Genomic DNA, 15,404 nt, shown 5'->3' with positions numbered 1-15,404 from the left:
CTACACATACATTATTGCAACAATCCTTATAACAGCCTTCCTATTATTCTCCTCCTAATGCAGATGGAGAGTTGAGAAGAGTTGTTTGCCTAAAGCTACCTAGCACATTCACAACTGAAACATAACTTGAACTGGGGACCTCCTGGCCCACAGCTCACACACTTGACCACTAAACAACTATTGTCACGTGTTACACTTGTACACGTACAACAAAGAAGTAAAGATTAAACTGTCAAACTAGGACAAAAAGGACAAAGACTAAGACCCCCACTCAGCTCTGCCATTAAGCTCACCGGCTATCCCTGGGATAGTTATCACTCCTCAGCCTAGCCTTTGCTAAAAAGTTGGAGTGACGATAAAATGTGGGGACAGAAACCACAAACACTGCTCTGAATTACTTGGAGGAGGACTGGGATATAAAAGTAATAATAATAAATAACACATTAATCTACAGAAAAATCATACTGATGCGTTATCTCAGGCAGGATGAACACCACAAATTATGGTTATTATTGAACATTCCACTTATTGTGGCACAAGGAAAAGACGCTTTGGTTTATTTCCTCAGCCATTTAATTTTAAAAATCTTTCCAGCTGGATGGAATTGTTTTAATCCTTTTATTATTCTCTTTATTTATTATAATGTTAAAATTATTTGTTGATTTTATTGTTTTTATAGTGTGGTTTTTGTAACCTGCCCAGGAAACAATTTTACAATGAAAGGTGAGGTGTAAATTCATAAAATAATACATTTCACAGTGTTTCCTAATGAAATTAACATATCCTTTCCCCAGAGGTCTAGAGCTAAAGCACTATATTTTACTATAAACTATATTAAGTTTCTATTTCAAAATATTAGATTCATTTACATATTATTATTCATCTAGAGATTTGAGTGGGGGAGGATTAATGCTCTAAATAAGTAAGTTTTATATTGTACAATGCTATATTGTGGAAACCACATGGTTAAGCGCCAACACAGCCAGGGCAGAACAAAAGGATTGGCTAATGTGCTGCTCTCCAGATGTTGTTGAACTACTATTGTCAGGGAACTGCCATCGGAAGAACAGGTGGTAGAAAGGCTCCAGGAGAATAGGAGAGACTCTGCAGCAGAAGAGGGAACCAGTAGGGGGAGAGCAGGAGCTCAAAGGGAAAGGGAGTCGGAGGGGAGGCTCTGGGATACTTCCAGTGAGAACAGTGAGGAGGTAACAAGACCCCCTTTAGGAACCCCCACCCCTCGCCGGAAGCTGTCACGCAGAGAGTCCAGGAGGCGCATGTCCGTCAAACAGCTTTTATGTTGGAGTAAGTTCCGTAGACGCCCACTGTTGGATTCTACCAGCGACTGACGGAGTCATGCTTTGGGGGCTCCGTTAGAGACTTAGGTTGGCTGACCAGCCAAAACCCGGAGGGATCAAGCTTTACGCACAAGCAGCTCATTATCCCATCACAACTATCATCCCTAACTATGAGTCATACTGGCTGGGGCAGATGGGAATTGTAGTCCGACAGCACATGGTGGGGATTGCTTTGCCTATCTTGCCCTGAAGTATATAGTACAAGGCAAACGAAACCACCTTGTTAAGTTGCATGTGTCAACTGCTATCCTATTGAACAGGTAACTAGTATGGGTTCACATATGCACTGCCATTTTGTGCTGACTGCAACATTAAGAGATACTTCACCATAGCCACCGTAGTTCAAACACCGCAAATACAACTGCAGTTAAAAAAATTCCAGGGTGCGGGTGGATGATGACAGTTTTGCTTCATCTTCAGCATATTATTATTAATTATAATTACTTTATTTCTAAAGTGTCCTTCATCCAAATGTCACATGGTGGTATACAATATAAAACCAATAAAACTTACAACAAAATTTAAAAATCCATCTTTTTAAAAAATAATAAAGTTAGAATCAGAGTAAATTCAATTAAACCAATCAGTGGAGATCAGTTTCAAGAAGTCAAAAACAGATATACAGCTTCCTGCAAAGGCCAGAGTAAATTATGTATTTTTGAGAATTTATATTTTTGAAAATTAATATTTACCATAATACATATCTACATTATATTAAACTGAAAGCCTGAACACTGCAGTGGTAAAGCAAAACCCTTTAGGAAGCATGGGGTGGCTGTAGATGAAGCAGCTGCTACTATTAGAATGCTTATATGCTGCCTTTTTATTTAAAAATCTACAAGGCACCCAACAATTGCTAAAATAATACATTAAAAGCAACAGTCCAGGCAGTATAATTAAAACTGGCAGCAACACCTCCAGACATCTGAAACATCAACAGCAGGAGCAAAATTAAGCCAGTCATAGTACTTTGAAGAGCAAACGAATGCCACCACCTTGGGTAACTGCCGTAAGTGACAGGGAAGGGTTTGATAAATTTGGCAGCACTCTTAAGAAGGCATTACCATATCACCACCAACCATACTTCAGTGAGAAAGGGCATGTGAAACAGGGCCTCCAAGGAAGATTTTAAACGATGATATTACAGTGCATTCCAGTCAGATTACAGGAAATGGATAAAAATACTGAAAAGAAGCTTGGGACAATTTTCATATTCTTACAGACAAGTGGCTTTATTTATCACAAGCACTATGATCATAGAGAAAATATTCAAACCACCTCAAACACAGTGCTCCTTCAACTGAAGCATCAATATGACAATTAAGAAATTATATTAAGTAAATGAAATTATCGTTTTGGAGCTTGAACAGATCAACCATTGCACCCATTCAATGAACCAAGTTGAGAGGAAGAAGGGTGCAAAACCTAGTTTGATGAAAAGTCTAAAGCAAATCTGTTAAATGATATGCTTACGAATTTAGTATTTTTTTAAAAAAAATATATGCCATGCCCCACAATATTATTATATTTTACTGCAACAAGAAAAAGTCCTACTATAATAACATGTTAATTAAATGGGGGCAGGGAGCCCTGCTTAGTTCGAACCTTAATAAACCTAGAATAATAATATTGCCAATTAATATAGTTGTATATACTTGACTGGGTTTATACAACTCCAAGGATTAATTTACTAGGATATGATTATCACACAATATGGAACTGATCATGGCAGCTGGAGAACAAAAGCATTATAGAACTTGCCATTACAATTCTTCCAGAGAATAGAAAAATACCAATCGTCAGTAGAACAACATAATGTAGTCAAGCCACATACTGCTCCCTATGATAATTGCTCTTCTAAGTTCAACATGTCCTTGCTGCCAGCACCACAGGAGATATTTAAAGCTGCTCACAAGAGTTCATTGATCCAATACAGCCTTCACAGTGAAAAAGTAAGATTTAAGGTGTAAAAATATTATACTTAAGACCAGATAATGTCCAGATTATTTCAAATGAACCTTTAGACAACTTGAATGTAATCCACCGGGCCTTCTATCACATAGGGCAGTCTATATCCCAAACTCTGCAGAAAATCAATTTTACAATGTTTTAACTCTAGTAAAGTTAAGGCTATCAGAACCTTTCTTTTATTAGCTTTGGTATCAACAACAGTACAGAGCAGGTAGAGCGACTGTGCGTTATTCAGCAGTGGCAGCCCCCAAAAGTGTGTGTGGAACTCAAGGGTTGTATCCAATACAGCATGAGTGGCTTTCTGCTCATGCAATTGGATTTACCCTTCCTCTCCTCTCCCTGCATGGCCTCAAAAACTTATCCAGAGGGTTCCTCAACCTTGTGGATGGTACATGGGAAGCTTTGGGGAAAGGAGAGGGGGAAATTCTAATGTGCAAGCAGAAGTCTGTTGTGGAAGCAAAACAGTAAAACTGGCCATTAAAAAAAAACCTTTTCTAAAATTTTCCAGACTAACCTAACGCTAAATATTCAGTGAGAGAAAGAGGGAGGGGGAGGAGTGCTACAAAGAGCTACAAATAAAATGGCTGGTTTCACTTGGTGAAATGGTGCTAAATTTGAGCTGAAATCGCAGTGATTTTCAACCAATTTGAGTGCTGGGCTGAGTAACATAAAATGGTATGCTTCAGTAACTGTAAGCCGCTTATATGATTATACTGTTCCCTACTCTCTTTTACTAACAGTAACATCTCAATATATTTTAAAATGGAGAGCATTAAGAGCCTAAGACCATTAAAACAAAAGAAAGCAAAAAACTCCATTGGTATTAAGACTAAAAGTTTGGTGAAATGAACATGTCTTAGCCTCACACCTAAAAAACAAGAGAGATCAGTCTAAACTCCACTGGGACACAACCCTTTCCAGAACAAGTTTTACTTCCAATGCCAAGGCAGCATTTCTACTGATCATTAGTACCTTTGCCTTGCCTGGATTAAGCTTCATTCCAGTACTGAAAGTTCTCATATCCAAGTACAAATTAAGTATTCTCTAAAGTTACGATTAGGAAGGACACGGGTGGCGCTGTGGTCTAAACCACAGAGCCTAGGGCTTGCCGATCAGAAGGTTGGTGGTTCGAATCCCAGCGACGGAGTGAGCTCCCGTTGCTCAGTCCCAGCTCCTGCCAACCTAGCAGTTCAAAAGCACAAAGTGCAAGTAGATAAATAGGTACTGCTCCGGTGAGAAGGTAAATGGCGTTTCAGTGCACTGCTCTGGTTTGCCAGAAGCAGCTTAGTCATGCTGGCTATATGACCCGGAAGTTGTACGCCAGTTCCCTCGGCCAGTAAAGTGAAATGAGCGCCGCACCCCCAGAGTCGTCCACAACTGGACCTAACAGTCAGGGGTCCCTTTACCTTTAAAGTTATTATTATTTTTCACTGGCATTTAAGAAATAATAATAGTCACTTTAGAAACAGCCAGGAAGTGACAGAATGTAGTTTACCAAATTCAAAGTCAAAATTTAGATGCTCATTTGATGTCTGATTTGCTTTAAACATTTTGCCTCTAATAAGAACTCTTCTAATAAGTTCATCTTCTAATGTGCTACTGCAAAAAGCTTTCTTTAAAATATTTAAGGTTGATTTCTACTAAGTTTGGAACTAATTTAAGGCTTCCCAAATTATTGAACAAAACCTTCTTCTACTCTCATTAAGAACAAACTATGTTTATATAGAAAAGTAACTGGATTCATTCCCCCTTTATTGCACTGATGGCAATAACGTTTATAAATGATTGCCTAAACATTTGAGAACTCCCTTAAGGCAAGAAAGTAATGTTAGCAATTTTCTATAAATCTTCAATGGGCCTGCAGATATTTTTCTCTGACAGCTCATATGCCCTTTTCATACCACTTACTTCAATAAGCATGCATTTTAAAAAAGCTATTACTCATGCTGAAGCTTCTCATCTGAAAAAGCTGTTCAACACACCTTTCAGCCCTTTTTGTTAACAAAATATATAAATGTATAGTACTAGTGCAACCTTGTCAGTTAACATTTCTTTATTTCTCCATAATATCTGAATCAGGAGAGGCAGTGCAAGCACTGAAGCAGTTCTTGAATGCAGTGGTGGAGTAAACGAGAACCAATCAACTGAGATTATATCCTGGGAAGATTTGAGATTTTGTGGGTAGGTCACTCCCATGACCAGAAGCCTGGCCAATTGCCTGCAGTGGCTGGATGGGGTTCTTCTCTAAAGGAGCAGGCACTTCTTTTTATTGCTAATTATGTGTTTGGGTGAGTGACCTTCATGAATATAAATGCTGCTTAAAGAAGCAATACAAATCCTTTGGGTTCCTTTTTAGAAACAGCCCTAAATACAAATGACTGCATCAGCTGTCAATAAACATGAACCATTATCTAAGTTGTGCTCTAGGTTCTCGACTAGGTTCTACATAGGTAAAGGTACCCCTGCCCGTACAGGCCAGTCTTGACAGTCTCTAGGGTTGTGCGCTCATCTCACTCTAGAGGCCGGGAGCCAGCGCTATCTGCAGACACTTCCGGGTCACGTGGCCAGCGTGACGAAGCTGCTCTGGTGAACCGGCACCAGAGCAGCACACAGAAACGCTGTTTACCTTCCCGCTATAAAGCGGTACCTATTTATCTACTTGCACTTAAGGGTGCTTTCGAACTGCTAGGTGGGCAGGAGCTGGGACCGAACGAAGGGAGCTCACCCCACCGGGGGGATTCAAACCGCCGACCATGCGATCGGCAAGTCCTAGGCGCTGAGGTGTTACCCACAGAGCCACCCGCGTCCCAGGTTCTACATAACTAGCAATAAAAAGAAAATAATTTGTTTGGCATTATGTACAAGCCTATGTTTTCTCAAGTTAAGAGATTGAGTGATACATAAAACTGCTTACCAGGTAGAGGAAAATATCCACTCCACTGTGGAAGAAAAATATTTCTTCAAAGAAGCCATCCTTGACCAAGGTTTGGGAAAGGACAGTGGTACCTCGGGTTACATACGCTTCAGGTTACAGACTCCGCTAACCCAGAAATAGTACCTTGGGTTAAGAACTTTGCTTCTGGATGAGAACAGAAATTGTGCTCCGGCAGCGCAGTGGCAGCGGGAGGCCCCATTAGCTAAAGTGGTGCTTCAGGTTAAGAACAGTTTCAGGTTAAGAATGGACCTCTAGAACGAATGAAGTTCTTAACCCAAGGTACCACTGTATTTACTGGATGCTAAAGTGTTTTAAAAGGAACATTTTCCTTATAGAATTGAACCCACCTATTCTCCAAGTTTTCATTAGCTACATTCCTTGTTCCAAATTCTACTTAGCTATTGTTCACTTACATTTTTCTTGCCTTGATTTACTTAGTTTATTGCTTCTTATCTGTACAGATTAAGAATACATTAAAATAGGCAGAGAACACTACTATTTAATGAAAACTTGAGCTGAAAGTTAAAGTACGTAAACTAACTTGTGTATGAACAACCCCAGTGATTTGCCCATATCCAAATTACAGCAATATATAAACTCAGGTATATCTTAAAATATACTGGCATCACATATGTCCACTTACAATGGAAGTCTTTACATATGGGACAAACTATTTTGTTTTTTATTTTGATGATTTGTATACTGCTTAATCAGTCATCTCTAAGTGGTATACAGGAGATTCAATAAGACTAAAAATAACTTAAAAGTATAAATGCAGAATTTAAAAACCCACTGGGATAAAACTAATAGCTATTTGCCCTAGGTGACCAAAGCTGTTGCTTTGAGTAGGAAACACATTCATCTTACATTATGCACCATACATTCTTATTTATGCATCTATGTTAAGACATAAGTCAGTCCCTTACAAAACCATTTGAGTTTTCTCATCTTTTAGTAGAATCCTGCAAGACTCAGCCTAGCAATTTAATTAATTAATTAATCTAATCATAAATCTGCTACATACACATTAGTGTCCATCAATGCAAGCATCTACTAATTCTGGGGCACATGATCAGATTTATCTTCAAAGCATCATATCAGAATGTTGGCATCCGTCTGTCTCAAGAGACAATGAACTGTGCCTCCGGGGTGAAGTCAAACCGCTGTGTTAGTAGCATCAAAGTGACCGCCCCAGAATGCAAGCCTAGCCAGTGAGTATGGATCTCCCTGGATGCCCAGATGAGAAGACCCTACTGATGTGATCCAAAGGAAAGCAGAGCAGTATGTTTGGCACCAGCTTGGCTGCAGTAGAAGGAGGCGTACAATGCACCATCCAACCACCTTAGGGGCCCCACTCCAGATTTGTATAGGATTTACACCTTTGCTTTTTTCTTCTACTGAAGATATCCCACAAGGCAGCAGAGGTTTAGGATCAGTTTTCCTTCTCCTAGAAGGGCTACCATCTAGGAGATGCTGCTGGGTAGTTAATGTAAACCAGTGTGGCCCTTGAGTTAATGAAAATGTATGAAATGGCTGTCATCTCATCCAGTCCAGCATCCTGTCTGAACTATGTTGGGATAGAACTCTACCTATGTTCCAATGACCAGCCTTCTTGGCCTTCTTGATATTCTTTCCCACAGACTCAATTACTGATGCAGTTACAGCAATATGCCACAAAACCACAATATATCCATGCACTTCTGGAAATACCACCATATTAAGACCATTAAGCGAAGAGCTTAAAATAATGTTTTAATGATTTTAAAGATAAACCCATATACTTTTCCTAACTACAGGCTTAACATTCCTCAATCCATTTTTGTTGTTTCATCCCCTCTTGCTCATTTAATTCCATCCATAAATGGTTATGCTGTCATTATTTTATTTATAAATCATCAAAAAGAAGGAGGAAATAACAGCATCCAGTTTTCTTTCCTTGTTTCTTTCTAGGCTAGCACAAAAGCAGGCAATTGATCAATATAAGATGTGCCAAGCAGGCTTGAGCAGTTATTTGTTTTGCAGTGTCCAACATGGGAATTAATGATTTCACAACACATCCTGGATAACAAAAGTCATTCTCAGAGCCTTCTCTGACCCACAGACATTAAGGAGCAAAGTGTTAGAAAAATGTCATGCATTCATTGGACTGTATTAATAACACACCAGAACAGCTAGGCAATGCAGCCTATGAATTTCACTATGAACGCTTTTCAAATATATTCTAATGGATGCAGTTAAACTGTAATAACTCTACAGAGAACCAAAAAGAGAATCAATAAGCAAGGAAATCTTTCTAGTTGGACTACCTTTGATGGTATTATGTAGAATTAATAGATAATTTACTTCCATAAAAGCTGAAAAGATGTTACAAAAAGAAGTATTTTTCAACCTCAGTGGAGAAAATGAAGGAATACTTTAACTTAATTTTTCAAGATCCTTGTCTCAGTGGTAAGTTGAAAGCCATATAAATCACCACTGCTGGAAAAGCCACAGCTTCTGGAGGAATAAAGGATGGACAGGCTGCTTATTGGCAGCTGAAGGTCTTTAGGTATTAGTCTATAAAGCCATACAACTCTCCTCCCTCCCCACTGCATATTATTCTAGAAATTGAGACAACGTATGCTGCAGAGGAACTGCAAAATAAAAATAAAAATGAGAGGACAACTTAACTTTTTTCCCACTTGAAAATGATGTCATGCTTAAAAGTTCCAGCAGGTATTTGTGTGGCTTTCTTAGAGCACTTTGGCCCCATACCAGAGTGGTAGGCAATTTTCTGTTGATAGATGACTAAAGATTCTTTTGGAGATGGGGACTTGTGGATAGGCTGAGATATAGATTAAATATTAGAACTTTCTCCCTCCCCACCCCACCAGCCAAGACACTGTCAAACTATAAGGGCTAGAAGCATGGATTTCTTAGGATTACACTGGCTGTTCAAAACATTTTATGGACTGTTAAGCAGCCTGGACAGCATATTTTATGGGCCTCTGCTCTGGTAAACATGGAAATTCTTTTGTCTTGCCTTCATTGGTTACACATTCCTTTGGAGAACAGAGAATGAATACTGAACATGCATGTTTAGTGATAAAAAAAATCCAGCCCTCTCCCATCTCCTTATATAAGCTATATATACTGCCGTTGTTCTCTGTAAATGTATTCAACTATGATAATTACCAGCAATTGTTTCACTCCATCAGAATGCAGATTTGCAGTTCATATTATTAAAAAGCTTGTAACTTGTTCTGACCCTCACTGCCAGAAGCCAATCTACGATGCTATGATTACTGGCCACATAAATTAATTTTATTTGCCTTTAAGCTGTCACTTAATCTTTTAGTATCCATAATTGCTGCGTGAACAATAACTGCCACTCAAACCAAGATTCAGAGAACACAAATTTTATCATGATAATGAATGTTTTTTTAGCCCTCCCTCACTACAAAGGTGAGATGGGGGGGATTTTCCCCTATGAAAAACCCAAATACATCTTTTGCTGCATACCTGTTTGTTACTCCAGCCTAGTTTGTTAAGAATAACATTGAAGGTAAGGTTGGGAAATCAGAACAAAATTTATGTATGATGGTAAAATGTGTGTACGTAGAAAAATGGAAAATGTATACACAATAATTTTAAAAAGAAAAAGAAAAACCTGAATGTATTTGTTGTAATAAAACAAAATATATAAACACCAAACATTGTTACAGCTAATTTCAACATAATGAGGAATGGCTTTGAAGTTTTGCTGAAGGAGGGAAAGGCAATGTATGAGTGATCTTGCACATATGATTTTAATCCCTGGTGAAACATTGGAAGGGCATGCATGCCACAATCTTCCCTGCAGTGAGATGCATGTGCTGTCTGCATCCCACTGTGAGGAGAAAACAATTGTTAGCTATAGAAAAGGGATGCAGAAAGTCTAATCACTCTGAATGCAACTTCTATATTAACTGAATAATCACTGGAAAACATTTCTGTTGTCATTTTAATTTCGTGTTTAATCCAGCCTCCTTTTTCCTTGTAACCCATACCATGAAATCTTTCTCTTAAGCTTCTTTTATTCCCCTCTTCACTTCTTGGCATGCTCTGCTTACTCAATAGGATGCCTTTTCCTTCTGTACCATCACAGTCTGCATGGCCATCTGTATCGCTCCCCTTTTCTGTTTCTAATACTGAAACATTTGCAGCCCCATTTCCTAGCGGCACTTTCTTTTTCCAGATCATAGAGGCTACCCTTCCCCCCCCCCTCCCCAGGCACAATCATCTTTGTCTGCACCATCTCTCAGCTATCACCTCTTTCTTCATCCCAGAGGTCTTACCATATCTAATCTTAACCACATTCTAATCTTCATAAACCTGAAGTCTGAAGCCACTGTTTACTTCCATTTTTCTTTCTTCATCCTGCTCTCACACACACCCTTTCCTTCTTTCATTAAAAAATATGTGTGTTTGCTCCATTTCTGTCTCTATCTCACCTCTCTCTCACTTTATGCCTCCTTGGTTCAGCAGGAGCTCAATAGAAGTCCTTCACTATCCTAGCAATTCACCCTAGTGAAAGGGAAACCAGGGAAAGAGAAACCTATAGCATGGATGGCTGAACTGGGACCATTCCAGCACACAGTTCTGAATTTAGGGAAAGGAGTTCCAATGCAGACAATGCTCCAGCTGCACTGTTCCACTTATCACTGGATTTGGTATCCCAAGTCTACTCCCACTTACTGATGGGCTTGGGAGTGCCTTTGATTTTCCCAACAAGATATGGGAAAGGGTCATGGACAGCAAATATGTGTAATTCCTTCAAGAGGCTGCAAACACAAAAGACACATGTACACAGACCCCAATCAAGACTTGTGGGAGGGCTGCAGCTCAGTGGTAAAGAACATGAATTCCCTGGCACCTCCAGGTAGGTAAAGATGTCTGGAAAAGATTTCTGTCTGAAATTCTGGAGAGCTGCTGCCAGTAAGTAGAAACAACACTGATATAGATGGTCTGACTCAGTATAAGACAACTTCCTATGTTCTTAGGCCTGCATAAGAAGCACAAAGAGCAGATACACAAGTCGTTCATGCAGCTGCTTGCCCTGCTCCAGTGTAACATCAAGCACTGCTTAGTGACTGCAGCATCTATGGGAGAAGTGGACAAGCTGAGCTAAAAATCTTATACAGGGTCTGAAAAAAATGGCTACATATACTGTAGGTTAACTGAGAGACAGGAAACAAAACCCTAACTACAGTAGGAGTGACATGGGTTAACTGTGAATACTGAGCTAAGATTATTTGCTTAGCTTGGCAGGAAGTTCCCAATACAGTGGTACCTTGGTTTATGAATTTAATCCGTTTCAGAAGTCTGTTCTTAAACCAAAACCGTTCTTAAATTGAGGTGTGCTTTCCCTAATGAGGCCTCCCGCCGCTGGTGCCCTTCTACTGTTCAGTTTCTGTTCTTAGACCAAGGTAAAGTTCTCAAACCAAAACACTATTTCCAGTTTTGCAGAGTTTGTAAACAAATCATTCTTAAACCGGACTGTTCTTAAATCATTCTTAAACCGGATTGTTCTTAAAGAGGTCTGGTCTTAGATACAAAGGCTCAAAATAAAAGATCAGCCATCACTCCTTCAGGAATCCATGGACTATCACTTTCAGTAGTAAAACATGTTCTATTTCACAACTTAAAGAGCAATTCTTTCGACAAACAATCTCGGCACTCTTAATTCCTCTGGTTTTCTTCTGGACAAAAATAATCCTTTTATTTGTTAATAGCATCAATAGGAGCAAAAAGGGGGTGCTTCACAATAAAACAACAGCATCTTAGAACTCACTGCATTCCCATAAGTTGAACTAAACACACTGCTTTGATCAAATTAGTACCCATGTACAAATCAAAGAATAGGGCAGCTTCCATGCCTCCATTAATTCCTAGTACATTTCTCTGTACAAGGTTAAAACAATAACTGTCCCTGAAGAATTCACAACACTCTAGAAAACTAAAAGAGCAATTGGCAACAGTTGGCTGTACAGGATGATTTAAAACAGATTCGGAACCCTGCTATACTGTCATCTTATGCAAGCCAAGCTCCCTCTTATTAAAAGGCACAGCAAATCACTCTCCTTTTCCAGATAACTTGTGCCAGCTATTATTAGCACGAAAAGGCAGCTGGAAGAAGAGACCCAAGGCCATCCGAGAATGAGAGAATGGAAGTTTCTTTTCTCTTGTGGATACATTTGATGGAAGCTGTCATGAGCTTTTTTTTGTCTCATTAGTATTTCCAGCTGAGATTTCCATGCAATTCATGCTGCTAGGTAGCAGTGTCATATTTAAGCTTTCAGAATTATTCAAACGACTTCTATTTCATGCATTTTAAACACACATTAAAAATAGCAATATACAGAAAAAATATATTTTAATAAGAGAAAAAATTAGCTTACTTTTTCAACTCCTAAGCATTTCAAAGGTTTTTCTGGCTCTCTATCTTTCTTTTTCTCTTCCTTCCTTTTTTCCTTTTCCTTCTGTGGGAAAGATGTTCTGTTATCAGTTTTAGATACGACAATCATTTAAAAAACTGACAGCCATAGTTTCATCCAAGATAATGTTAATTTACTTAGGCATATTTATACCTTGCCTCTTAGCTGAAGCTCCGAAACTGGCGGAAAATATATTGCAAATACAATAAAATAAATAATACAATAGTTACTGTAACAGGGTAAAAGTGTACTTAAGTGGTCTCCCTTGTTCTTTGATGTTCCAATGGCCACTTAGCAGCTGAATTGGCTGGCCTGGAACTGACTGTTGAAGAGGCAGATATTGGTTGCTCTTAGGCCAAGACTTTTTTTACTTGCTTGTTGCTGCTTATGTCTTTCACAACGTCTGGCTCTTGAGACAAATGCATAGATTCCAAAAAGACACTCACTGAGGATTGCAGGATCACACTAAGCTCTCAAATATTTTCTTCAGATATAATAGTACAATGTCATAATCTGACTGTCTCTCACAGCAATTCAAATTCCTGATAAATGGTAGCGGTCTTACTCGGGTAATTTAAAGTACCCTAGGAAGACAATGAAATTGGGTTTCAGTACCATCCCGTCTTGTCAAGCCTCAAAACAGTGTAGCATTACACCTGCACTAACACTAACTGTGGAAAGGTATCAAAACTCCACAGAGGTAAAGGGTAAAGGGACCCCTGACCATTAGGTCCAGTCATGACCGACTCTGGGGTTGCGGTGCTCATCTCGCTTTATTGGCCAAGGGAGCCTGTGTACAGCTTCCGGGTCATGTGGCCAGCATGACTAGGCTGCTTCTGGCAAACCAGAGCAGCGCACTGAAACGCCATTTACCTTCCCGCCGGAGCGGTACCTATTTATCTACTTGCACTTTGACATGCTTTCGAACTGCTAGGTTGGCAGGAGCTGGGACCAAACAACGGGAGCAAACTCCATATACTATTGTAAAAGAACAGGAAACAGGTGGGATATTGACACAACCGCAACCTCAACTCTCAAACATGCAAGTTAAGTTTAGCTGAATGGATCTCTTCAGTTTACCTTAAAGGAGGGGTACAATAACACTTGTGGTTTAAATTAAAATGTTTACAGAGAAATCTTGGGATTGGCCTAGAGAATACTTTTCAACATTATTCAAATTCAACGTAGAAAGCATCTGCATGCAACAAGCACACAAGGAAGAGGAGATACCTCTATTTTGCTTTTCTCAGAAGCAGCTTGCAGAGAAGGAGAAGATGCCAGAGGTTGAGAAGCATCAGAGGAAGACATCTGTACAAAGCAGATGAAAGATGAGAAAAAGGAGCCAAGGCAGATTTCACGAAGACTACAGAATAACCATCAGTTTACTTTGCTCTTTCTCATTTACCAGAAGATACAGATGAAATACAGACAAGGCAGAACAGAGATGAAATTAGCGACACAAAACGTATGCATGTTGAGGACTACATGTTTTGGTTAACTTCGCTACTGAAAACATTAAGCATTTCAAGGAAGACCAATGAGAATTCAGAATACTTCCTCAGACCAACATAGCTATTTAACTAAAGCACACAAAATTTAACAATTGTGCAGAAGAGTACATGCTGGCTTGGTTTGCAAAGCATAGGTAAATTTAAAGGGACCCCTGACCGTTAGGTCCAATCGCAGACGACTCTGGGGTTGTGGCGCTCATCTCGCTTTTCTGGCCCAGCGAGCCGGCATACAGCTTCCGGGTCATGTGGCCAGCATGACAAAGCCGCTTCTGGCGAACCAGAGCAGCACACAGAAACACCGTTTACCTTCCCGCCGGAGCGGTACCTATTTATCTACTTGCACTTTGACGTGCTTTTGAACTGCTAGGTTGGCAAGAGCAGGGACCGAGCAACGGGAGCTCACCCCATCGCGGGGATTCGAACCGCCGACCTTCTGATCAGCAAGCCCTAGGCTCAGTGGTTTAGTCCACAGCGCCACCAGTGTCTTAGTGCAAAATAAGCTCCTAGAAAAGAGACTGCAACTGCTTTACTCCCTAGTCATTTTGTTGCTGCACTCAGCTACAGCATGTTTTGGTTTAACATTTCATCCAAACACAGGTTCATGGTTTAGCTCTTTCAAAAAAGGACATAAGCTGTCCTATGATTTACAGCTCATGGTTTTTCTGGAGGCAGGGGCGTAGAAAGTGGGGGTGGATCGCCCCAGCTGCCCTCACTGAGGGGGGTGACTTCTGGTGTGCTGCCCGACTATGACTCCCAAGGCTACCCCGAGCCGCCGGGGTAAGAGGGGGAAGCTGCGCTGCTTTGCCGGTGACATTCCCCCCTTCCACCTTCATTTTGACAGCTTGAGGGAGGCTTGGGAGCTGCAGGCAGGTGGCACACCGAATGTCCACCATGGGCGGCTCACTCCGCCCCTTGCTGCAGGGCACCCAAGCAGCTATCCCGCACCTGGGAGGGCACCTGCTGCGCCACGCCCCCCTCGGGAGTGTGCCCACCCTGGGCGGCACGGGCATATGCTCTGCCACTGTCTGGAGGGAGTCCAGGTTCAGATGACACTAAGTCAAACTGCAGCTCAGGACGGCACAGCAGAAAAACAACCAGGGAGGAGCAAAGCTGCTGCCATCTCCTCTACTGGCACCTCCACATTCACTTCTTTGCACTAAGCCGTGGTTTGGGCTTA

At 40.4% G+C, this 15,404-nt stretch overlaps 1 protein-coding gene and 1 long non-coding RNA gene across 3 annotated transcripts in view; both read right to left on the bottom strand.

Moving 5' to 3' along the window:
- The window catches only part of SMAP1 (small ArfGAP 1), a 78,806-nt gene that overhangs the window by 17,383 nt on the left and 46,019 nt on the right, over window positions 1–15,404 (bottom strand). For both annotated transcript variants that reach the window (XM_083730687.1, XM_083730686.1), the window contains 2 exons: window positions 13,947–14,024; window positions 12,681–12,761 (listed from right to left, as the gene is read on the bottom strand). In XM_083730687.1, coding sequence (XP_083586813.1) covers window positions 12,681–12,761; window positions 13,947–14,024 — 159 coding nt within the window. The remainder of the gene's footprint in view (window positions 1–12,680; window positions 12,762–13,946; window positions 14,025–15,404) is intronic.
- LOC310840872 lies at window positions 644–4,492 on the bottom strand. The gene is made up of 2 exons (XR_014562228.1): window positions 1,449–4,492; window positions 644–1,038 (listed from the first exon to the last, which is right to left on the bottom strand). It is a non-coding gene; the product is annotated as an uncharacterized lncRNA (long non-coding RNA).

Source organism: Podarcis gaigeae, assembly GCF_964106915.1.
Source record: "Podarcis gaigeae genome assembly, chromosome: 3".
Classification (NCBI taxonomy): Eukaryota; Metazoa; Chordata; class Lepidosauria; order Squamata; family Lacertidae; genus Podarcis; species Podarcis gaigeae.
Note: the sequence above shows the minus strand (reverse complement) of the source record. Positions and strands in the feature narration are given on the sequence as shown.